The 24750-nt window shown below is 35.8% G+C and overlaps 1 protein-coding gene across 2 annotated transcripts in view; it reads left to right on the plus strand.

The window, feature by feature from the left end:
- LOC122806901 (ras and EF-hand domain-containing protein-like) overlaps positions 1-24750 on the plus strand; it is a 502021-nt gene that overhangs the window by 395434 nt on the left and 81837 nt on the right. Inside the window, exons 7-8 of one of the 2 annotated variants that reach the window (XM_044077705.1) lie at positions 1583-1651; positions 16915-16996. In XM_044077705.1, coding sequence (XP_043933640.1) covers positions 1583-1651; positions 16915-16996 — 151 coding nt within the window. The remainder of the gene's footprint in view (positions 1-1582; positions 1652-16914; positions 16997-24750) is intronic. The other variant, XM_044077706.1, reaches the window with a different exon arrangement.

Consider the following 24750-nt stretch of genomic DNA (forward strand, 5'->3'; position numbering starts at 1 on the left):
GACAGCAAGTGGAAACAAGGCTGCTCAGATGTCTGACACTGTTGTTTTCTACCCAGCACTGTCATTTCTTAGTGTGAGACCTACACAAAACACTGCTTGGGGGGGGGGGGGTGCTTAACAGTTGTTAAGATCAAGTCTCGTGCTACTGAAGTACTTAACTGGTTTGGCTTTTTCCAGTGTTGGAGCATAATCACGGCACTCCATGTACTACATATTATTCCCACAGCTGTAGTTTTAGGTAAGTAACTTACCATTTTCAGTGTTTCATTAACTTTGGGTGGTTGTCTCATGACCCACTGATCAACTAATGACTCATAGTAGTTTTACATCAAAAGGAGAGGAAATTGTATGCAAGCAGCCATAATTAGAATTACAGGCAAGCAAGAAAAGCAGATATATTTGGGAGTAAATGCTTCTTGGTGGTGGTTATAATAAAATGGCAGAATAAAGGTTGTGTCTAATGTTTGTATTTTTCCAGTTTTAACCCAGCAGAGCTGTCTCAGTTTTCTCCCTTTAAATGAAAGCATATGGTATGATAAGGTATGGGGAAATGCTTGCCATAAGTAGTTCTGCATTAAAGACTGATTATTTTTGTTCCTGTTCCCACCCAGGCAGCTGAGCGTGTGCATTATCCTCATATCTAATTTCTTTGATGATCCTTTCCTACTTTTTTTTTTTTTTTAAGGGGAGTCATTATTTGAAAGTGGTAAAAGTCAAGCAGCATTGAAGTATATTTTATAGGTGATGTGATTTCTCCAAACTTTATAACAAGGATTTTTGAAATGGACATGGGTGTGTAAAGATAGTAAAATATAAATCAGAGAGCACAATTACAAGCCATGTAAGTGGTGTGGAAATGCTTGTGCTCCTCCATTACATACACACACACACACACACACACACACACACACACACACACACACACACACACACACACACACACACACACACACACACACACACACACACAGTAGCCATTTACTACTTCATTCACACTCTCCTCTAGGGATCAGGCATGCAGTACCTGAAAACTATTCTATTCCACCCTCAAATGTGAAGAGACAAAATGAGATGCTGCCAACTTCTGTACTTTCCCTTTCCTTTGCTGACCTTTTATTCCCTGGGAGACCATAGAGACTCGTGTACCTAGAGATGCAATAAGATTGCACAGTTCAGACTGGTCTTCAATGTCTCCATATGTTAACTGTATTATGGTTCAGCAGCCCTCATGATAACACGTTTGCATGTTGCAGCTGAAGACGTGAATAGGAATCTTAAAAATTTGGTCCCTGACAATGAAGAAAGGAATGTGTTTCAATAAATGGAGAATTAATTTTCAGCTATTGTGCTTGTGTAAATGTATTGTGAAAAAAAGTGATAAGTAGGTAACGCTTTGGATAGACATGTATGCCTTTCTCAGCAGAGAAAGTATTATTAATGCTATAATAAGAAGCTGAAAAAATGAAAGGGGATACAGTTTTACTGAGATTTCTGGTGATGGTGGTGGTGGTGCTTCTGTCTCAGTCGCTGCCTTATTATATGAAAACATGCTCATGTTTTCATATTTCTTTTCTCTTACTAGGGAAAAGGAAGAGCTACTAAAGATGGATGAGGAGCGGCGATCATATTCCAACCAAATAGAGAAGCTTCAGTAAGATATACTTCTAAAATGCTCTGCTAATTGGTAAAGGGTGGCATAGACTGCTTAATGCTCAAGGGGTCCTTATTAACTGGAAGCAAAGCAGGTTAACATGCACCATGGTAAAATATTTGCTTTTTCTGAATGTGTTTGAAATATTTGCTTTTTCTGAATGTGTTTGAATTTATATCATATTTGTTTTTGCCTTAACCAGCTGGTTAGCCTGGAGATCTTCTTGCCAGCACATCAAGACAGCACTATGTTGAGGGCACATGAAGAGTGAAAATGCAGTAACACACGCTAGTTTAAAGTGTGAGATAACAGGAAGAATTTATTTCAGAACGTAAAACAATGTTCTGTTTAAGATGCATACCATTGAGCTAAAAGGTGCGATGTATTAACCCAGATATTATATTGTTACAAATGGATAAGCTCCCCTAGTTCAACAGCAAACTCCAGTGTCACAGGAGCTTAGAGCACAGTAAGGAAATAGAATGGGGAGTTTTTGTTTCTGTTGTCTTTATGTGTTGTACTGTTTGTTAATAATTAGTAATGACAAAATAACCTGTGAAGATTATGCTGTAATCTTCATATAGTTAACCAGGAAGGCCCACTAAGACCAAGTGCCTGTTAGTGAAATCCATGTTTGGATTGTATAAATCTGCATTAACTTTGGTAAGTACACTATTAGTAGATGCCCAAGACCTTCATAAAATTCAGCTAAGGTGAAATCAAGGTCAAACAGATTGCCATTATTATTTATGTGTTGCTCTTGCATTATCTCAATTTGAGTTAAAATGCAGATTATATTTTATTTAACTTGATCTTACATAAAAATATCTTTTGCTTGTTGTATATATTTTAATTATAAAGTTCTCAATAATAATTAGGAAATATTGCTATTTGTTACTATTTGAATACACCTTTTTTCAAAAACATTTTAATTGTATACTTTTTGTGTTATTTCCTCTTTAACTGCTTAATAATAGTGCAAAGGATTAGGGCTATAAGGTATTAAAATGCTGGTTCCTGTGGTCCAGAGTTTGATTCCTTCAGCTCCCATTCTTACTGTGTGGTCTGAGCAAATCACTTAACCAGATAGTGTACTGGGACAGCACCAAAACTAGGTTAGGTTCCTAAATGAAAAAGAAAAAGAAAAGAAAAAGTGAACTGACCACGGCTGTTTAAAACAATAAAAGATTTATTGAAAGTAAGCACTTTCACGATAGATAGAAAATCGCTTCATCAGACTCTAAAAAACCACACAAACTCTGAAATTTAAAATACTGCATATCCAATCAGGAAGCTGCTCATCAATGACATTGTTAATTAAGCTCTATTAACGAAGTTCAGATACATATAATATATTCAAGTATAAATTGTACATCACATTAAAAAACTAAACGAAACAGGGTATTAATATAAAGTGTATAATACAATAAACAACTAAGCATTTATTTATACATACTTCAAATATCAAACTTTAATGACTCCTTTTGTAGTCAATAAATAATTTAATATATATATATATATATATATATATATATATATATATATATATATATATGGGTCTACCTGACATGGTCAACAGTTCATATGGTCGACAGTTTATTTGGTCGACAATTCATTTGATTGACAAGCATTTTAGGTGAGGGGCTTCACCCCCACACCCCCCAATGTGGGGGGCTGTGCCCCCCACACCCCCTCTAACTATATATATCAACTCCAGGGTTGCACAACATTGAGGAAGGGGGCAAATCTGCTTGTCGACCAAATGAACTGTCGACCAAATGAGTGTCGATCATATGAACTGTCGACCATGTGAAGGGGACCCATATATATATATATATATATATATATATATATATATATATATATATATATATATATATTTCTTAAAGATATAATATTTATACATTTGGTACTTATTACGTTTGGATGACTTAATAACATTCCATCAATGCCTCAAAGGCCTTGCTTTTAAAAATGGTTTAAGTGATACTGCACTATTAAGACCTGGAAATCTATCTGCCTTTAATAGTAATAACCATTTTTGTTCGACTTTTTCCACTCTATTATTGATGTCTCCCCCACGGATATTGGGTTCAACTAATTCAAGTGCCATAAAATTAAAAACATGTTCTGAGCCATTAGACTGGACATGTTGAGCTAGAGCACTAGTTTCTTTTAATTTTGCTATGTCTCTAATATGTTCCTGTATGCGTTCTTTGGGCATCCTGGTGGTTTTCCCCACATAAAAAGCATAGCAATTTTTGCAGAAGCAGAAATACACTAGAAACTGGATCCTGCAATCTGCATAGAAATCAATGTTGATATTAAAGCCAGAAACTGGGTGAGGGAAAGAAGATTTACTATATAAAAAGTTACATGCTGTGCATCTCCTACATGGAAATGTACCAGTTCTTTGTGATAGTTGCCCCTTCCCATAGCTGCTAAAAGATGTCTTATAACAAAGTTGTCTTTTTAACAATTTCTTGTTCTTAAAAGAGAAACTAGGTTTGTTATCTATAAGTCCCTCAAATTCATCGATGGATCACAAAATATTCCAGTTTTTCTCAAAGATCTCACAAAACCTCTTTGAGTCACTGGCATAAGTCAACGGAAATCTAACTTTGTTATTATGTTTCTCAGTAGCTCGTGTTTCATAGTTACTATTGCTTGAAAAATAGGCATTACCTCTAGAGCTACGTCCATTGTACATTTATTCAATACTTATCTATCTCTTTGCTGTTATATCCTCTTTGTGTAAATTCATCCTTTAATAAGGTCACAGCTTCCTCTAAGCCTTCTTGTGCATTATGTAGCCTGCTCATACGCATGATTTGTCCCTTAAGGACATTTTTACAGACATGTGTGGCGTGCATGCTACTCTTATGTAAAATGCTATTTTTGTGACTAGGTTTCCTGTAAAGACTAGTCACCATTTCCTTTAACATTATCTTATGAATCTTTACATCTAGGAATTATATCGCCTGCTCTGTATAGTGATAAGTGAATCTTAAAAAGTCAGTTGAACCTTGTATGAATTGAACAAATGTTTCCATGCTATCTACACTCCCTCCCCAAAGCAGAAAAACATCATCTACAAAACGAGTGTACCATAAGATGTCATTGGAGAAATTGCTCTGTTCCAGGAATAATTCCTTTTCCCATGAGAACAGTGTTAGGTTGGCGTAGCTGTTCGCAAAAGTTGTGCCCATAGCTATGCCAACCTTTTGAAGGTAAAAATTTTCATCAAAGATAAAAACATTGTTCTCAAGAATGATTTCCAACAAACTACATATCAATTCATTTGTGGCCATGCTGTACATCTTCTTATCATTAAGCAAGTTGCTTATCCTTTCTATACCCTAGTCATTAGGTATGACAGTAAATAATGAGACGATATCCATGGTAACAAAGATAAACTCTCTTTCAGTAAAGTTTACCTTATCATAAAGTAGTTTAAGGAAAACTTTTGTATCCTTTAAAACAGTATCACATTTCTCCAATACAGGATGTAAACATTTTTCAACACAGATAGGAGGCTTTCAGTAGCCCAAACTCCACTTGAGACAATAGGTCTCATCGGTGGGCAGTTCATATTCTTATGGACCTTAGGCAGTCCATAAATCATAGGTGTAGGGTAGGATGTTCAACCTGGAAATAGTTAAAAAGTTCCTCTGAAATACACTTGGACATAAGCAAATCAAATACATCGAATGACACTCTATCTATAATTGCTTTAACTTCACTATTCGAGATAGGGAGATAGGTGTTCGTATCCCCTAATAGGGACATTATCTGTTGTGTATATATAGTGACTTGTCCATCACAACAACTCCCCCACCTTTATCATCTGGTCTGATTTCTATACTAGACAGACCTTTCAATTGCAATAAATCTTCAGTCTCATCTTTATTAAGGTTGTGATACATAGGAACACTGTCTTGTTTAAATGCGTCTCTTATTTCCTTTTCACAAACAGTTAAAAATGTTTCCATGATGGAGTGTTGCTTGGGTACAAAGACACTAGGCTTTCTAAAGATAGTTCTATCTGGTCTTTCATTACTTTGATAGATTGCCTTTAAAGTTAATGTACGTGCAAATAATTTCAGTTCTTTAAGTAATTCAAACATAACTGTCTTTTGAGCAGAAATAAATGTTAACCCTTTTTCTAATAATGATTCCTGGGCTTTAGTTAATGTTAAACTAGATAAAATAATTACCAGTTTTTGCCGTTCCTGCTGCGCATTGTCATTGTATTCTGATGGGAGCCTTCTCTTTCTTTTGCTGTATTTTGCCTTTTCACCCTCTGCTCTTGGATCTCTCCCTGATAGGTAGCGCATTGCTCAAAACGAATGGCAAAATCAATGTCTGTGTTACTTCTTTCTCTAAAAAAGATTCCACATTCGAATTCGCCCCTTTTCTATGACTGTTAATAGAGACTATATCCATATTGCAGCTGTTAGACTGTGGGCCTATTCCTTCACTTCTCGCTGCCTCGTCTGGTAATCTGTTTATGTGTGATGTCACTGGGCTCACGTTATTCACATGTTCACTTTCATTAGCAGGCATTAAAGCAACAATGCTCTCTTTCTCAGTCCTCGCTGGTGTTCTGTTAGCATTTCTCAGTGCTGGTCCAAGATTATCATTATTAGTCCTAATGGAAACTGAGCATTTCGGCCAAGAAAAGATGTCTTTGCATTGAAAATCATTAAGATCTCTGTAGTTTTTTTCATTTTGGTATTTTGTAGTCTCTTCTCATAACTAAGAATATTTTCATATAAATCTTCTAATTTGGTGCCTGAAACTTCATCTGAGAAATTATTGTTTAGCTGATACTGTAAGTCACCAATCTCATCTATTAATGTTTTCTCCTGGGGTTTAAAAAATTCAATAAGTAAATGCATATAGTCATAACTTAATTGTAGGTTAAGCTGCTGCCATCTCTGTAGTAACTTGGGATATAGATTCCCGTAGGTAGGCATCGTTAGTACTCTCAGTCCTCTGGGCACTATTTTGTATTTCAATGATGCCTCAATATGATATCTTTGCCATTGGAGTCTTTTAAAACTATACAGTTTGTTCTTAAGTCTCCAAAAAGTTTCCATGAACCAAGTATATATATATATATATATATATATATATATATATATATATATATATATATATATATATATATATATATATATCCTGGCCTACCACTTCATTGTTATGGACTGGAAATACTGGGACTGGAAATAATGGATTGAAAGTCTTATTCAGTAAACAACTGAAACGACAGTCTTGTCTCCTGTGTTCATTAGTATTTTGTTCAGCTCCTTCAGCCATGTCCCAGCCTTGAAACCACAAAGTATAACAGTTAAGAAAAAAGTATCAAAGCTGGGTAAATGCTCGGTTTTCACCTCAGAGCATCCAAGTAAAAAGAAAAGAAAAAACGAACTGACCACGGCTGTTTGAAACAATAAAATATTTATTGAAAGTAAATGCTTTCATGATAGGTAGCAAATCACTTCATCAGACTCTAAAAAAAACACACACATACTCTGAAATTTAAAATACTGCATATCCAATCAGGAAGCTGCTCATCAATTACATTATTAATTAAGCTCTATTAACTAAGTACAGATACATATAATATGTTCAAGTATAAATTGTACATCACATTAAAAAACTAAACGAAACAGGGTATTAATATAAAGTGTATAATACAATAAATAACTAATTATTTATTTATACATGCTTCAAATATCAAACTTGAGTGACTCCTTTTATAGCCAATAAATAATTGAATATATATATATATATATATATATATATATATATATATTTCTTAAAGATATAATATTTATACATTTGGTACTTATTACGTTTAGATGACTTAATAACATTCCATCAATGCCTCAAAGGCCTTGCTTTTAAAAATGGTTTAAGTGATACTGCACTATTAAGACCTGGAAATCTCTCTGCCTTTAATATTAATATCCATTTTTGTTCAACTTCTTCCACTCTATCATTGATGTCTCCTCCACGGATATTGGGTTCAACTAATTCAAGTGCCATAAAAATTAAAAACATGTACTGAGCCATTAGACTGGACATGTTGAGCTAGAGCACTAGTTTCTTTTAATTTTGCTATGTCTCTAATATGTTCCTGTATGCGTTCTTTGGGCATCCTGGTGGCTTTCCCCACATAAAAAGCATAACAATTTTTGCAGAAGCAGAAATACACTAGAAACTGGGTCCTGCAATCTGCATAGAAATCACTTAACCAGATAGTGTACTGGGACAGCACCAAAACTAGGTTAGGTTCCTAAATGGCCTCTTGTATTGCATGCCTAATAACCTATGAACCTTAAATAATTACCAGAAGCATCACCATTATTTATATGACTTAAATTAGTGATGTACATTTAATTATGATCTGACCAAACTTTTTGATGAAATTTGTTCTTTCTGTATTTCCTTATTCATATTTATAGTTCCTAATATGAAATCCATGCATCCACAACCCACAACCCCTTTTCCCTTTTCTTTTTTTCTTTTTGGCACATGGGTCAGGGTATCATTGCAATAGTAGCAATCATCTAGATATTTTTATAAATGTTTTATTTTTAAATTCATGTATTATGTTTCTTGATTTGATGGTTAAGATTATTCATAAGTCAATTAAGTATGCTGTTAATCATTTAGAATGCACTTTAGACCTAAGTAATGTATCACTTGTTTTATTCAGAGCTGGATCACTTTAAGCATTCACATCTCCCAATAATTCTTCTGTCCTAACTCCCCAACTAAAATCAAGTAGGCCGTAAGCCAAAGTAGTATCCTAGGCATGAATTGTAGATACAAACGGCTGCAACAAGGCATGTGGTAAATGTTTCTCAGCTGAGGTATAAACTGTTAGTGCTACACTCAAGTGTCAACATTCTAATGTGTGATCACTAATCCACAAAACAAAGAACCAAAATCATGACTAAAAAACAAAGCCAGCACTCAGGAATGAAGGTACCAGGCTGCAGTCTCCAAAAAAAATATTTTTTAATAAACTCGAAGCTTGGTACCTTCATTTCTGACTGCTGGTTTTGTGTGATCACTAATGTTTAGTTTGGGGACTTTGCAGTGAAAGCCAAGCTTGCAACAACTTGGGGATTTCTCCTTTCAGCACTACAGTGATACCACACTGTATTTCAGGAACACAAATCTGGTTTAATGCTGTGTTTCTTTGGGGCTATATCAGTTTGTCAAAACCCAACTCCAATGAATGGCCAATCGTTGAAGATAAATCAGCAGATGACTATTTATCGAACATTCACATATGCGAACGTTTTTCCCAGGGAAGTATTAGTTGACCAACATACATAAATTTGCCCTTTTCCCTACTGTAGTGCAATCTCAGAGTTGGTGTATATAAGTAGGGGGTGTGGGGGTGTGATATACTGCGGTGTGTACGTCACTCGGTATGTTGATATACCTCCATCCTCCATGGATCTACTTCACTTACCTGCACTACAAGTACTCCCACTGGAGTGAACAGGTGAAGTCCATGTTTTGATGTTCACTTTTTCATCCTAGAGTAATGTATTACTTGACGTTGTGAGTCTCTGAATTACTTAGATAAGCAGTTCAGGAGACACAAACATTTCTGGGGGGAAGTACTTAACTAATTAGCATTAGCCACTCTACTGATCAGCTGCATTAGCATAGGGATTCCCCAGTGAGACCGCTCTCCATGATGTGCACAATGTGAAAGGAAAACCATAGCAGTAGAGCAGTTTGCAAATCAAAAAGGCTTACTTTGATGACAAAAATACCTTGATAAGGCTTCTGCATTGCAATAAAACTTTCTGAATTCCCCCATAACTTTCCTACAGCGTACTCATGTACAAAGGGTCATGCAGATGCTTATCAGGAATAATGTTCCAGTCTACTCTAAACAATGAGCTCCCTTTGTTTCATATCTTTCCTACCAAGGTTCCTCACTCCCATCACAAATTGTGGAAATTGTGGGGAGGGGTCAGTACCCTCTGGATAGCCAATCTGCTTGAATAGAATAGAATAGAACAGAACAGAATAGAATAGAACAGAATAGAATAGAATAGAATAGAATAGAACAGAACAGAACAGATATCTTCTTGACATAAACAGCTACTTGCTAACAGTAGATAAAAGAACCAGTTGTCCTGTAAACAAGCATCTGTTTTCCTCTCAATTATTCCTAGGAAGTATAAATGTGCTAAACCTTTTGAGCAGTGTATGCTGCATAACCAGGGCATTGGTATCCTTAGCTCATCTGTACAGAAGTGCTGAGACTGCTTACCTTTACAAATATGACCTTTCTATAATCTGATTAGTGTTTTTGTGAGTACAAAGTCTCATATAGAGCTTGGTTTAGTACCCTTAAATCTGTTTTATTGTTGTTTTATTTTACATTTGATTATCAAAGTTGTACTTGGATCACAACTGGCCATTTACAGGTACTGCCCAGGTGAAAAATTTCACAAAGAAGAAAAAAAGAGAGAGCGAATGAAGTGTCAGTAAGTGGAACGTATTTAAAATGAGACAGAAAGTAGCACTATATAATAAAAACTGTACAGTAGCAATTAGTAGATTTAGTGACAATAATGAGAGAAATGCAAATATTACAATTCAAATGATCATATTTCAGGTTTGCATCTTGATGGAAATGCTGTGATGTAATGAAAGTCAGGGGAGGGGGAGTAAGGAAGTGTTAGTAGTTGAGGACAGTAATGCTAGAGGTTGAGAGGCCTTTACATGACGTGTCCTGCTGTGCACCAAGTACAGTTTCATTTGGTGTGAAGGAATTTTTTAAGCGCAGCTCTGAAGGTGGAAAATGACAATTGTAGTTACTTTATTTGGGTGGGCAAGGATCCCCATATTTTAGAAAAGAAAGAGTGGCTGGTACAATGCAGCCTCATTTGTGGTGGTTGGAGTGGAGGAGTGTTTCTTGGGAGAAGCATCTACAAAGTTTGGCAGCTAGCGGTGGGAATGAGTTAGGCTAGCGAGGTTTGAAGATGACATATCAACTAGGAGGTCATTTAGCTTTTCTGAGAGTGAGGCTGTGGTGTTCATGTGATGGTGAGTCAGTGATGTAGTGACGGGTTTTGTTTTCAATAGTCCACAGTGAGGAGGAGTTTTTCTTTGAGGTTGTGGCTATTATGGGTAGTCTAAATTCAAGTTGGGCCAAAAGGACTCCTTTGCCTACTGCTGTCCTAGCTGGTTTGGATATGTCAAGTGAGATTTTCCTAGCCCAGAAGAGAAAAGAAGTGAGATAACTTTTGCCGTTGATTTTTCTATATGAGTATTGCATATTAGTGATTGGTCTGGCCACAAACATAGGTATTTAAAGGAGTTTGTTGTTTCAATTGGTGCGCCACAAAGGGTGATAATAGTGAGCGACTTTGATGATTTTTTTTTTTATTTTTAGTGGTGCCAAATAGCATGCTTTTGTTTTTATAGGACTAAATGTTAGTTTGTCATTAATGAGCCAGGAATTGAGGGAGTTAAGGTCTTTTTGTAGTTGTGTTTGTGCAATATGTACTTAATATCGGTGGACAACAATAATATTATGTTAGTAAGTGAGACTGATGTATGCATAGATAGTACTTCTATTCATCACATGCACCAATATAATGTATTTGGTGATGTCTGCAGCGGTTAAAAATACTGCCTTTCATGTCAGAGAGTTTTTTCACAAAGATTCCTGTAAATGGATACTTTAATTTCCGTCATGTAGGAAACCTGAAATAAGGTAAGGAAGGTAAGGAATGCAGAGGATGAAGTGTGTGTGTGTGTGTGTGTGTGTGTGTGTGTGTGTGTGTGTGTGTGTGTGTGTGTGTGTGTGTGTGTGTGTGTGTGTGTGTGTCAGTGTCAGCAGGGCTCCTCCCTAAAAGGAAAGTGTACATGGTCTTCTATTTAGGCTTTATTTCCTGATTGCTGTTCATGTGGGTGTCACTGAACAGGGCACTGGTGAAGTATTTTGGAGTGAGTAGTCATAAACAAGATTTGAGAGTTTTCCTCTTTGGTATTCCCTTTTACTAGATTTTATCTAATTGTATTAACACAGTCAGCAAATATAATTCATGAAAATAAAATAAAATACAGTGCAGTTTTCAGATCACAGCTCTGTAAAAACATAGCAGTATACAGAGGCACAATTATAATAGTTCAGGGTCTACTCCAGAAAGTATATAAAGATGAACCAGAAGAGCTTAATATATAATTGAGGGAAAATATAATATAATGCAAGTTATGTACAAAAGGTCAGCAGCATAAGATGAGACATGCAACAACCACAGGGACGAATCCGAACATGGAGTGAATGGTTTAGAAGTGACAGGAGGAAGTCTTTTGCCCTAGAAAGATTGTTAGAAGTGTTGAATAACATTCACAAGGATTAGGTGGGTTTAGAAGTTGAGAAGGAGTTTGCAATTGCATGGGTCAGGCCTACATCAATTGTAGGGAAAGATAAAATGAAAATGATAGATAGTGTGGACTTTTTATCCATCAGGCAAGACATGCCATAAGTAAATTAGGAGGTCCAAGCAGTCTTTATCTGACACAGTACTCCATATTTCCTTTTAAACTTGGTTTTAAAATTTCTCTACACACATTGTATTTGAAGCTGTAATGTTCCGCTTCTGTTTCATTACTGATAAAAAGAACAAAAAATGGCTAACAGTCAGAAGGGAAATGGTTATAATATAATTTTTTTCTGAATATAAATTATGTAAAACTGCATATGCATGTATACATACATAGATACATATATGTATGGGTCTACTGAAAATTGTTGACAGACCGAAACATTGACATTAATAAATGTCAACCGTAAAACATGAAAAATGCAAATGTTGACAGCACAGTTAAATTAAAATTAATATAACAAAAAAACACAATTTTTTGCAGGGGCATGCTCCATGTGCTCTACACACCCCCTGATAATTATATACATTAACTCCAAGATTAAATAATATCAGGGTAAGGGTATAGTCTCCAATCCTGAAAAATGTGTGATCTCACACACCTTTCAACCATCGTCTTAGTCTAACAAACCTTTCGACCATATTCAATTCTCCCATACATATGTTTATTACACTGACAAATTTTGTAATTCCCCTAAAAATCTCCTTTCTTAACTATTATATTGAGGTCAAAGAATACAATGAATATATAATCTTTTAATCAAGAGTGAGATGTTTAGTAAAGTATTCAGATTCTTTAGAGTCCTTGAGATAATAGAATAAGGTAGCTCAACACTTTATATTTCTTTGTGAAGGTACCCCAATGCTGATTATTCATTTGTCCTGCTTTCATGACAACTTTCTCCCAAATTAGCCATCTTTTCAATATACACGGCCATGTATCCCTTAAAGCCTTGTATCTCTAAAGTAAATGATATCATAATTCAAATGCTATGCTAGTATCTACCTTTAAATCCTTATATGTGTGCCAAAAAACAGAACTCCCTGCTGAAGGACAGCGTCCAACCCCTAAAAATACTGAAAGTACATTTTACTTTAACTGCATTATAAAGGCAAACACATTGTAAAGGCAGATGGTACTGAAAAGATGAGAAAACAGTATTTGTCTGTACATGTAATGGAAGGAGAGCTATTGTGGATCTATGTATTCATATGCATTATTGGAAAAAAAATAAGTCCTTGTAAAAATTTCTATCAAGTATTGCTCTACTCATCTCTGCCCCTATACACGCTTATGGGCAAATGTAACCGATATTACCAATGTCACTCCTTATTGGTTGGTAGCTTTTCCAGGGAAGTTTCTTTTACCCTTTTGTTTTTCCATAAAGGTATCCACCAGCCTCTGTACTGTAGGTAGAACTACCACTTCATTTATTCACTGCTGGCATTTGTTCGCTGTCAATAAATCCTTAATATGAAAACCTTTGGTTGCCACTATTTTGCTTGCAAATTGTATCAGGGTAAAATTTGATATCCCACTCCTGCAAAAGTGCTGCAACTTTGTATACATGTTCCCGTATCATGAGCTAAAATTTGTATTTTATTTAATGACTTCATGTCTTACAGGATATCTGCTGGGGTGTAGACTATCCCAGAGAAGTTGCATTGCCAACTAATTTCCTTCCAAACCTGAACAGACCTGCAAAGTTTATATAGAACTTGTGGCCTTGTTATGACAGTTCCAAAAACTTTGTCCTTCAGGTGGTGGTTCAGCTGAGGTCCAATGCTTTCCACTGGTAGTGGATTATAGGACCATTACATTTGTGCAGGTCCCACACATATGTTGCTAGCTGGACAGCCCAGTAATTAGTATTTACAAAGGGATTGTCTATTGCAGTATTCTGCGCTTTGAGGCATGCCAGCAAATCATTAGTTATTCGACCTTTCACAGTGCTCCGTACAGAATGTGAAATATGTCTCTGCAGAACACTCTAGTAAGCACAGTACATGACTCAAATATAGTATGACAAAACATTTCAGCTAAACTAGTATCTGAAAATGTTTTACCAGACTGGAAACTGAATAAATTCAAGAGCAGAAGATGATGAGAGCTGGGATAAGAAGTAAATTTCCCATGTGTGGAGATCCCTCAACTTAAATCAAGCGTAACACCACAAAACGGGCTTTATTTCATTATGGGGTTTTGCTGGTGCCAAATAGCTCATCAGAGGTTTAGAAAATTGTAGCTTCAACAAACTGGAACTTGGGTATAAATGAGGCCTTCTGTTTTGCATCTATATTGATAAAGTAAGGTGTACAAAACATATGCAGCCATCTACCTAAATTTTTCATGTGCTGAGGCAAGTTCTGATGTACTTAGTGCCAAATAACCTATACTGTTCATTTCACTCTCCTATAAGTATGACGCATTTATCAATGAGAACATCTTATTCCAGTTTGTGCGTATTGAAACTATAGCCCTAATTATGATATAGTTAACAGTTGTTTGAATAGTAGACCCAGCACATGAGGAACCAGCTGGACAAAGGCTAGAGCAGCCAGAGGTGAGCATTACTATCTCAGATGAAAGGGGGACTGGGTCTGCTGTAGGATCTTCTTCTGTTGAAGAATAGAAGGGTAACCCTAGGAAAACAAATTCTTGACTCAACCTACATGAATACAGCACATTGTAAGATGGCAGTAAGGTAGCAGAGATGCCAGTGTGGCTAGTATTGGTAGGCAATGAATGTTCAGCATGCAGGAAGAGGCTGAAGTAGGACCATTAATGAAAAACGCCTTACTGCCTCTGGATAATGAGTACCTGGTGCTGTATTCCAACCTTTACAGCTCCAGCAATGTTTGTTTGCCGAAAGAATTGTTCAAGTTAAAAAAGGAACGGTCATACCAAGGAATGATGTTGGGATATTCTCCCAGTAGAAGGGGTATATGGAATGAATTAGTCTCTCAGACACTAGAAGGGGTCAAAATTGCAAATATGCAAAAATAACATTTTTCTTTTCTTTTGTTTTCTACCGCTTTAAGGGACATGTTTGTTTCTAATATGATCTGTCAGAGGCTCTCTTTCTCTCTTGTTACTTGTGTTTATTCAGTAGCTAGTGTTTAAAGTCTTAGCTATAAATACCTGTGGGGTCCCCTCCACTTCCAATTCACCAAGGTCATGTATCTCTATACCAGGCATGCCCTTTCATTTCCTTACTGGAAGGTGGCAGGCTTTAAGTGCATTGTGCTGTAGGTAGAGGTATTTCTGTATTATGCCATACCTTATAGTGGCTCCTAATGTATGACATATGTCAACATCAGTGCAGGGATCATTCATGTGCTGCCACAGTCACAGCCTTCTGTAAACATCTTTCAGCACGAGAAGGATCCATACTGTCCCCAACTTCTGCTGATATGTGCCTTCCAGGAATGCAGGCCACAGGCTGCTCAGACATACCTTTTCACCCCTTCACCTTCTGAATCTCTATTTGAGTTCGAGGAACTGGAGAAAGGAGGCCTTTGCTTGGAACTAAAAATGAGACTTATTTAGGTAGTGTGGAAGGAAATTATGTGCTTGATTACTTGAAGTGTAAACATTTGAATAAACTCATCCTTAACATTGTGCTTTGTGCTTTATGTGAAGTCATAGTAACATTTCTCTTATAGCTTGTAGGAGTAAGTTAAATATGCCATTAGTTATTCCCCATGGTATTACAGAAGAATAAAATGTGTTCATTCTTACTTGTGTGCATGCTTTCATTAATACTAATATAATTTATTTTCCTTTGATCTAGTATATATATTTTTTCAAGTTGTTTGTACTAAGGAAGAGCTGAGTTAGAGACCAATTTGCTCTATTGTACTGTTTTTCTACAAATAAATTGTGCATGGTGTCTGAAGAAAACAGTCATGTTAGTTGACTAGAGATATCTGGATAAGAAGTTGCACTGTTTGAAAGGCATTCTTGTTACCAAATGCCTTACTTTTTCCATAGTAGCTATTGTATGTGAATGAACTGAATAACATAATATTAAGTAATATTGTATGTGAATGAACTGAATAACATAATATTAAGTAATGAGACACCACATGGTTGTAATAAATAACACAGTTTTTAATAATGAGATGCCGCATGGTTTGAAGTACAGTTTACCCCTTCCAGCCCAATTGTTTGCATGATCCTTTTTTGCTTAGAAGGATTTGCACTATCACAATATGCTGCCATGTACAGTGCATGCAAAAACAGATGTGTGCAGTACAGGGATCACAGCTTTTCTTTACTTTGGTGTCAAAAACTGAGACAGGTTCCTGGAAGACAGCGGTCTGATTATAGAATCCTAGTGCACTGTCATGAGTTTGAATCTGTTTAAGTGCTGAAAATGAAAGGTTATGAGATGTAGCCAGTGTAGGAAATACAGATAGATTTGATGGGTGGGTGGGATGTCCTGCTTCTGTGACATCACAGATTCTCATAGTGGGCTGCCTTCTGGCTGTACATGCCTGCTGCAATAAATGTTGGAAGCTGGCAAAGACCTGCTATTCATGAGTGGTATCTGTTGAGAGAAAGGAGACCAAGAAGAAAGGTATGGTGCACCCTTGTTGCTGATTTTACTAACTGTCTCTAATTTCACAATGCAGGTTATATTATGGTGAACCTCTTGGAGGTTGTAACTCCTGAATCAGTAGAAGTCAGCTAAGCATTAATACCTGCCAAAAGCGGTAGTGAAAAAAAAAAGAAATTGGATGCCTGAAAAAGTACCTTAATCTGAGTTTCACATCCTATTCAACTTTGGTTCCCTCATGCTGACAAGTCTTTCTTGTTTTCAGGGAAATAAACAAGCAACTGTATGACAGCAATAATGAAGTGAGAGCTATGCTTTTCTCAACTGCAAATGCTGGAAACAAAAGTGTAAGTATTGATATTATACCTCAGTTCACTGTATTTTTGCACTGTAAATTTGTTGCGTTCTGCCATACTTAGTCCTGTTGTGTAAGTTTGGGGGAGAGGGTCAGATCATTACATGTTTTGTACAAAATCAATCTAATTCACATTCTACATATCAAAAAAATGAAACTCTGTATGCATTTGTGTCTATTATGGTCAGATTGGAAATGCTCAAAGTAATGATTTTTCAATATTTAAAACTGAAAGACAGCAAATTATATAACAATTGTACTTGGATGTGTGAGGCTGGTGCCAGCGGACTGTAATTCTGAGACCTAGACCTAGCTACAGTCTTAATACTGAATCAACTACAGATGCATGTTACAACCAATGTACCCACACAAACATTTATCAATGCTGTGTTAAGATTAAGAAGGAAGGCATTTTCATTCTGTTTCTATTTTATTACCCTTTCTTACTAGGGTGTTTATACAATTTTAGCATATGATAATACTGTAGAACTCTCATCTTGTGGAAAATACATACATGGATCCTTGTGTAATCAGAAAATATTAGTAAACTGATTCTATGCATCACTTAACCAAACACACAAGATCCCACTTCGTGTAACTGTTCTGTACTAACAATCTTCCTTTACTTGCTATATTCTTTATATCTAGGCAGTAGAAATCATGGTTCTTACTACTATGTCTGTGTAACTGAGACTTGCACTTTTTTTTTCTTCCATGATCATGTTAATGTTTTATTGTGATTAAATTAAAATGCATCTGCATACAGATACACATTATCTGTATTGTTCTAAAATTATACAGCAGCCTTTTATGAACACATTGTATCATTTCTTGTAGTTTTCAGAAATGATTTCAGAGAAAATTTAACTCCATATGTTTACCCGTACTGGACTAAAATTCCGCCTTGCCACTCAGCCCTTCATACATACTGCCGGGGATAGGCTTATTGGTTCTATATTTAAAATTCAACCTTAAAGGCAAGTAATAAAGGAAGAGAGTTGACTCAGACACAATAAGGCCAGTTCACTTATTGTGGAAAAAAAGATGTAGGGGCTTTAAGATAATTGAGTATGTGTATATTTCCCTTTCCAGTTTAGGAAGCAGTTAGGTATTATCTTCTAACATTATTTACCACCTATCCACTTCAGGAAAGATTTAGGGATGCAAGCAATCTCAGAATAAGTGTTGTGTACTGCCAAATGATTTTGTTTGCTTTCACTAACAAGTAAGTTACTGATAAATAATATATTTGGCAAGTTACCTGCTAGCATTCCCTCAGCAGGGAAAAACATTTTTTTACAATTGAGACCCACTTCCAAGTGTTCAGACATGCACACCCTCTGTTTAATGTAATATGTTCCAGGAATGCAGGTAAAGGGCACTTCAGAAGAAAATATAAATGTTGCTAATAGCAAAATACCCTACAGAACCCCCCCCCCCCGAGACATTGCAGGCAGTCACTGATTCACTCATCTCATATTTATACATACACACACACACACACACACACACACACACACACACACACACACACACACACACACGTACATGTAAATAAACAACACACTGCCTTCTGAGTACTACCCTCTGTCTAGTAAAGAAATCACCTCATGCACCCTGTCATTATTCCCTCAGCTAAATATAGAAAAAGGAAGTGCATGTGAGTGAATGTATTTTAAAAAGCTGCAGTTGTTATTGAATCAACAAATCAATAACTCAATAAGACCACAAATAGAATAGCATATAAACAATGGTAAAATTCAAAACATATTTACAATTATTTTCACCTTCATACAAGTGTCCAGCATTGCTGGATAGACCATTCAGAAAGTCTTATTTCTGATATTTTCCAACAAAACATCTTAGCAACAAATGAATGGTAAATATAATTATTAAAACACAAAAAAAAAATCAACAATTATTTTGGCTAGATTCATTGTCATTCATCAGTCTTATAAGTTCTTTGAACAGTACAATTAAAGAACAATGTAATGCAGTTATTTTTGCCACAAGGATTTATACATATTTAAAACATTATTCCTGTATTTCTCCTGCTTATAAACATTATCTCATATAATAATCACTTCTTATAGAATGGAGGCCAGAGTTTTCAAACACAAAAACAATATTAAGCACACCACTAGGATACAAATGTCCACCCCCCTAAAACCCCCAAAACCCAAATAACCAAAATGCCACAGAGACCAACGGTTCAAAAGAGCTTTACTTGTGCAACCAATAGATCTGGTACCTCAGCCTTTTGCCTTCAAAGGATACAGAAACATTCACAAGCTCACAATTTATAACAGGTGAACCCCTCCGTAATTACATCTCAATTAACCTTCTAAAGTGCTCCATTCAGTAAATATGCAATAAATATTTATCAGTCTCATTCAATATAACTCATTTATCAAAAAACAATAACCTTTAAAAAATAAAACTTACAAAATTAACATCTTGATAAACAATTAAATTCACTTAAGTTAACCTCAAGATTGAGTCCCTTAGGATGAAGCGTTCTTAAATTCAAAATCATTTTACTCTCTAATTCATTCATCTTTTTATTAATATCCCCCCACTATGCAAAACAGGTTGTGCCAATATACTAAAGAAAAGAGTTCCATCAATACCAGCATGTATAGAGTTCAAAGTCTCACCCACAGGACTCTTCCTATTCTTATTACGGATGTCTCGCAATGTTCCATTATCCTAACTTTCACAGCCCTCTTTGTTTGTCCTATATTCCACTTGATGTTATTGCATCCACACCATCCATACCTCACAGTATAAGTCACCCCACATGAATTACAATTAAATCTTCCCCTAGACATACATTTCTGCCCATTAATACTAATACCAAAGATATTCCTAATTTTGCTACACACTTTACACTGCCCAAAAGCAAATGATCCTACTAACACTTGAGGCACATTAAATAATGCTATGTTTAAAGGTTCTTTTAAATTCAAACACCTCCCATAAGAGCAATTCACAAATCGAGTGAATAAATGCCCTGCTAACTCATCCATGCAAACAATCTGCCAAAATTCCAAAATTAAATTTTTCACTACCTCAGAGAACAGTGAATATTTAGACAAAAAATATAAATTCTCACTGTTATTTGCAGTAAACATTTCATCTTTAACCTGTCTTATAATATCCCTTCCATTCACAATACCTCTTTTGGTTAAATCCCTTTTGTTCTCAAGAATATTTTCTAGGGCATGATTTAAAGTATCTTCCTTATATCCCACTCTCTTTTAGCCTCCTTTTAACATCTAACAAAAATGTAACCTTTCAATTCCCTCCTGAAGTATTACGAGCAGTTTGTTTAAATTCACCATAAGGAAGTGATTCCATTAAATGGGGCGATGCATACTGTCAGCATGCAAATCGTTATTAACCACATTGAGTTTCCTAAAAGGCCTATATTGAATGTTAAATAGGTCATCTACATAAAATTCCACATCTAAAAACTGAATGGATGAGCTGCCCTCCACCATGGAAAATTTTAAACTATAGTGATTCATGTTCAACTCATGGGTGTCCCTTACAAATAAAAATCAGATCATCAATATAATGTCTATAAATCACCATGTGATCTTTATAAAATTCAGTACCATAAATAAATCTTTTCATTAAAAAAAAATAAAAATTATGGCATAAGTGAGGGCATAAGGGGCACCCATCGCAGTCCCTGTCTTCTGGAGGAAAATGTCATTGCTGAACATGAATTAATTATGTGTCAAACAAAACTCTAGCAACCTAACAACAAAGGCGGTAGTGGGACCTTCACCCGTTATATCCTAAATTGCCTCCAGGCCCCATCTAAGCTGTATGTTTGTATACAATTAAATTACATCAACTGAAACCCAGTAAAAATCCTCTTGCCATTTTATTTTACTCACTACATTATATAAATGTTGAGTATTTTTAATATGTGCTGGAATATTAACTAAAAATTCCTTAAGCAAAAAAATCTAAAAATATCCCAACATTCTGCAAGTAGGAATCCATATGAGAAATGATCAGTCTCCCAGGTGGATCAAAAAAGTCTTATGCAACTTCAGGATAACATAAAAAAAAATCAGATCACAAGGTCTGGAGATATAAAGCTTTTTTACATCTTCCATTAATACCCCCTTTCTGACCATTCTAGAAGTTCACCATTAAAAACAGCATATGGCTTCTGATTCAGTTTAACATAATCCTCCTCAATTAACAGCTTATAAACCATCTGGTTATACTTAGCATTTGACATAACCAAGTTGCCCCCTTTATCAGCTTGTTTGAAAACACATCTATCTAACACACCCCATTACTCATTCAGGGCCTCCCATTCACATTTGGTTAAATGATATTGCTTTTGTGACTTAACAAACTTAGCATATTCGAATTCAGCTATTTTACATATAATTTGCTCAAATAAATGCACTGCAGTAGAAAGCTCAGGAGGTAAAAAGTTACTAAATATAGGTAAAGGAGGAACCATAAGTTTACCATAACTTGTATTAAAACATGAACCAGTTCCTTCATCATTTTTTTCCTCAAACAATTCACATTCATAAATAGAAACATTTAATAAAGGGTCAACATCATCATCAATAATGGCAACACTTTCATTACTATTAATTAGTACAGTTTTTTTCTTGTCAAAATACATCAATTAATGTAACTTTCTACAAAACGTTTTAATTTCCAACTGAACTTCTGCTGATGTTGGAATTTTGCTAGGAACAAACGTTGTACCTTTACTGAAGAGACTTGCAGCTGACCCAGTTAAACTAACATCAGATAAGTTCACAATTTGTAAAGTGCTGCAGTTACTTACAGTATCATCAAAGAATAATAAATAGTTTGAGTCTTTAAAATGTGAGCTATTGTCCAAATGTGAATTCAAAGTTAAAGAAAAAACATCAGCTGAAACATTAACAATGCTACCAAAAACGTCAGTGGGACACGAACGACCAGTTACATCTTCTTTTCCTTGCCTCGGTTCTTTCAGCCCCTTGCTAGGTTCCCTTTTGAACTGCTGGTCTCTGTGACAAAAACAGTATTGCAAGAGACTGCAGTTTATTTTAGTCCACTCTCCTCTGGCTACTCTCGCAGTAGAACTCTCCTTCATCCTCCTCCCTTCTTTGGCCTGCCCTATCACCCGTCAGATTTTTGCAAATTATTTACAGACAACCTAGTCCCTGTGGCCTTTAATCTTCTGGAACATTAAGACTGTTCCCTATTTACATCTTTAATTTCCTTGCTAACTATTTAATTATTTCCAAAAAACATGCAAGAACTAATAGTTACTTATATATTTGTGTCTTCACCCTAAACAGCACTTTTCTGCCTCTTCTTTTAACTCCCCATCTCATCAGCTTGCCCAAAACCTAACAACATTTTCTCTTCAGTTAACTTAAATCTGGTATTTGTTACCATTTCAATCACCTTTAATATCTCTGTCATCCATGGCTGCAGAACCTGTGTCCCTCCTTTCTCCCCACTCTACATCTACACTACACTAGTTCTCTGTTGTTAAGAACATTCATTTAAGTTGTTATGGCATATAAAAAATACTTATGGAGTCATTTCCTTGCAAAGATCCTAAACTTTCTGAATTTTATGCTATTTAGGGGCATAGAACATACTTTTACTTTTTAGCGAGACTCTTCCCTAACAAATCTTCCCATTCCATACTGAATGTATCCTCCACTTCTGGTTTCTTCTCCCCAATAATTTGTAAATGAACAAAAAAACCAGCACCCATTTAATAATCCCTTGTCAAGCTACTGATGCAATCTGACAATGCCTCATCTGTTGAATCTCTTTTTTTGGATCACATGATAGAGTAAATAAGCCCCAGGGGACTTCAAATGCATAGTGCACCTCTTTTCACATTAAGGTGTTGCCATACAATATTAACTGATCACAATACTTCATTTTCATCTCCAACAATTTCCATATATATAAACTAGGATCTATAGCATTGTTATCCATCCTTCCACCAGCTGAAAGAATGTCATTTCTCCATTCCCTCAAAACCTTTGCTAGTCCCTTTACTAATCATATCCAATAATGGAGTTTTAATCATTTGGGCCAAAGCCCTCCCAAATACCTCAAAAACATCCATTTGTCTGACCAATGGATTATTTTCTTGGATCATTTGTTTCCAAATTGCCTTATAATCTAGAGTGTGACATCTTGCTAAAAATGTTAACTGCATAGTCCTTACATGTCTTATGATATCTGGGACTCCAATTCCCTGTTTTTCCCTCATCATCCCAGACCTTTCCCACAACACTTATTTTCCCCCTAACCAAAGAAAATCTGTCATCCAGTTCTTATGCTTCTTCATCCTATTGCAAAACATGGGAGTTGAGAATGCTTGACCAAAATATAATGTATGGGAAATCACATGCCATTGCTGAGCTTGAACTCTCTGATACAGATCCAAACCTAATATTTTCCATTGTAATAAATTCCTTTGTATCTTTCCAAATATCCAGTCATAAGATTCCTGCAATGCCTCCTCATAATTCCCTTTTAACCTTAACCCCACATCTTTCCAACCTTCCTCCATCCAACTTAAAGGATACCTCAACAGCAATCGCTGCTTATCTGGCATATTAATAACTTATCAATCTAATTTTTCCTTGATTTATTTTATATCCTAACTTAATCCCAAACATTTTTAACAAGTCACACAATTTAGACAAATCTTGTTCCCAATTCTGTAATGATAAAATGATACAATCGCAGGTAAAGCATTGTCAGTTCCAATAACCCCCATCTATAATCCTGAATATCATTTTGCCATATCAATGTTGCCAAACTTTCAAAGTATATCTCGAGAAGATGCAGTGAAACCAAGCAACCTTGCCATGTTCTTCTAGTGAGCCTAAAAGCATGTAAACATTTCCAACCAGTAAATGTGTGTGGGTGCGTGTGTGTGTGTGTGTGTGTGTGTGTGTGTGTGTGTGTGTGTGTGTGTGTGTGTGTGTGTGTGTGTGTGTGTTGCAATATCATTATAAAAGGAGGCGGGAAATACATATTCTCTAAAACCGCAAACAAATATGCCTAATCCAGTCTAGCAAAGGCTTTCTCTGCCTCAAAAGAAACTAATGTTACCTTTTCTTTTATTTGCATTAGCATTTCACTTTATCGTCAAGAGTTCACAGAATGAAGTCAAAGTTTTTTTCTTTCACTTATAAAACCACATTGATTTCCCTCAATAATCTTTGTTAATATGCTTGACAACCTAAAACCTAGTATGCTAATAAACACTTTATAATTATGATTTAAAATTGTAATAGAATGCTAAGAGCCAGGTTCTACTAAGTCCCTACCCTCCCTTGGCAACAACGTTTGAAATATAAATTATATCCAACGTTGACCACCCCTAGCACTTGGAACTGTAATAAGTAAAGCCTTTTTGCCTCTCAGTAGCACCTGCCCCCCCCCAAAAAACATTTTTCAGACCTAAAACACAAGAAAAACACTTCACTTTTCTTTCATGTTTTGAAAGATAACATTGCTGCATACCTGTATTATCATCTAAATTCAACACCTTGTTCTAGTCCCCTGAAACTCTGAAATTATTAACAACTGCTCCTGCAACTGAATGATTTTCAACATCTGTGTAAATTTCATACCAGTAGGATATAAACCATTTTCAGTTTGATATTCTGTCCCAGGTATTTTCCCTTACAACTAGTCATACACACCTCTCCACTGACTAACAATCCCTTTCAA

Source organism: Protopterus annectens, chromosome 7.part0, assembly GCF_019279795.1.
Source record: "Protopterus annectens isolate FY-2018-M chromosome 7.part0, PAN1.0, whole genome shotgun sequence".
Lineage (NCBI taxonomy): Eukaryota > Metazoa > Chordata > Ceratodontiformes > Protopteridae > Protopterus > Protopterus annectens.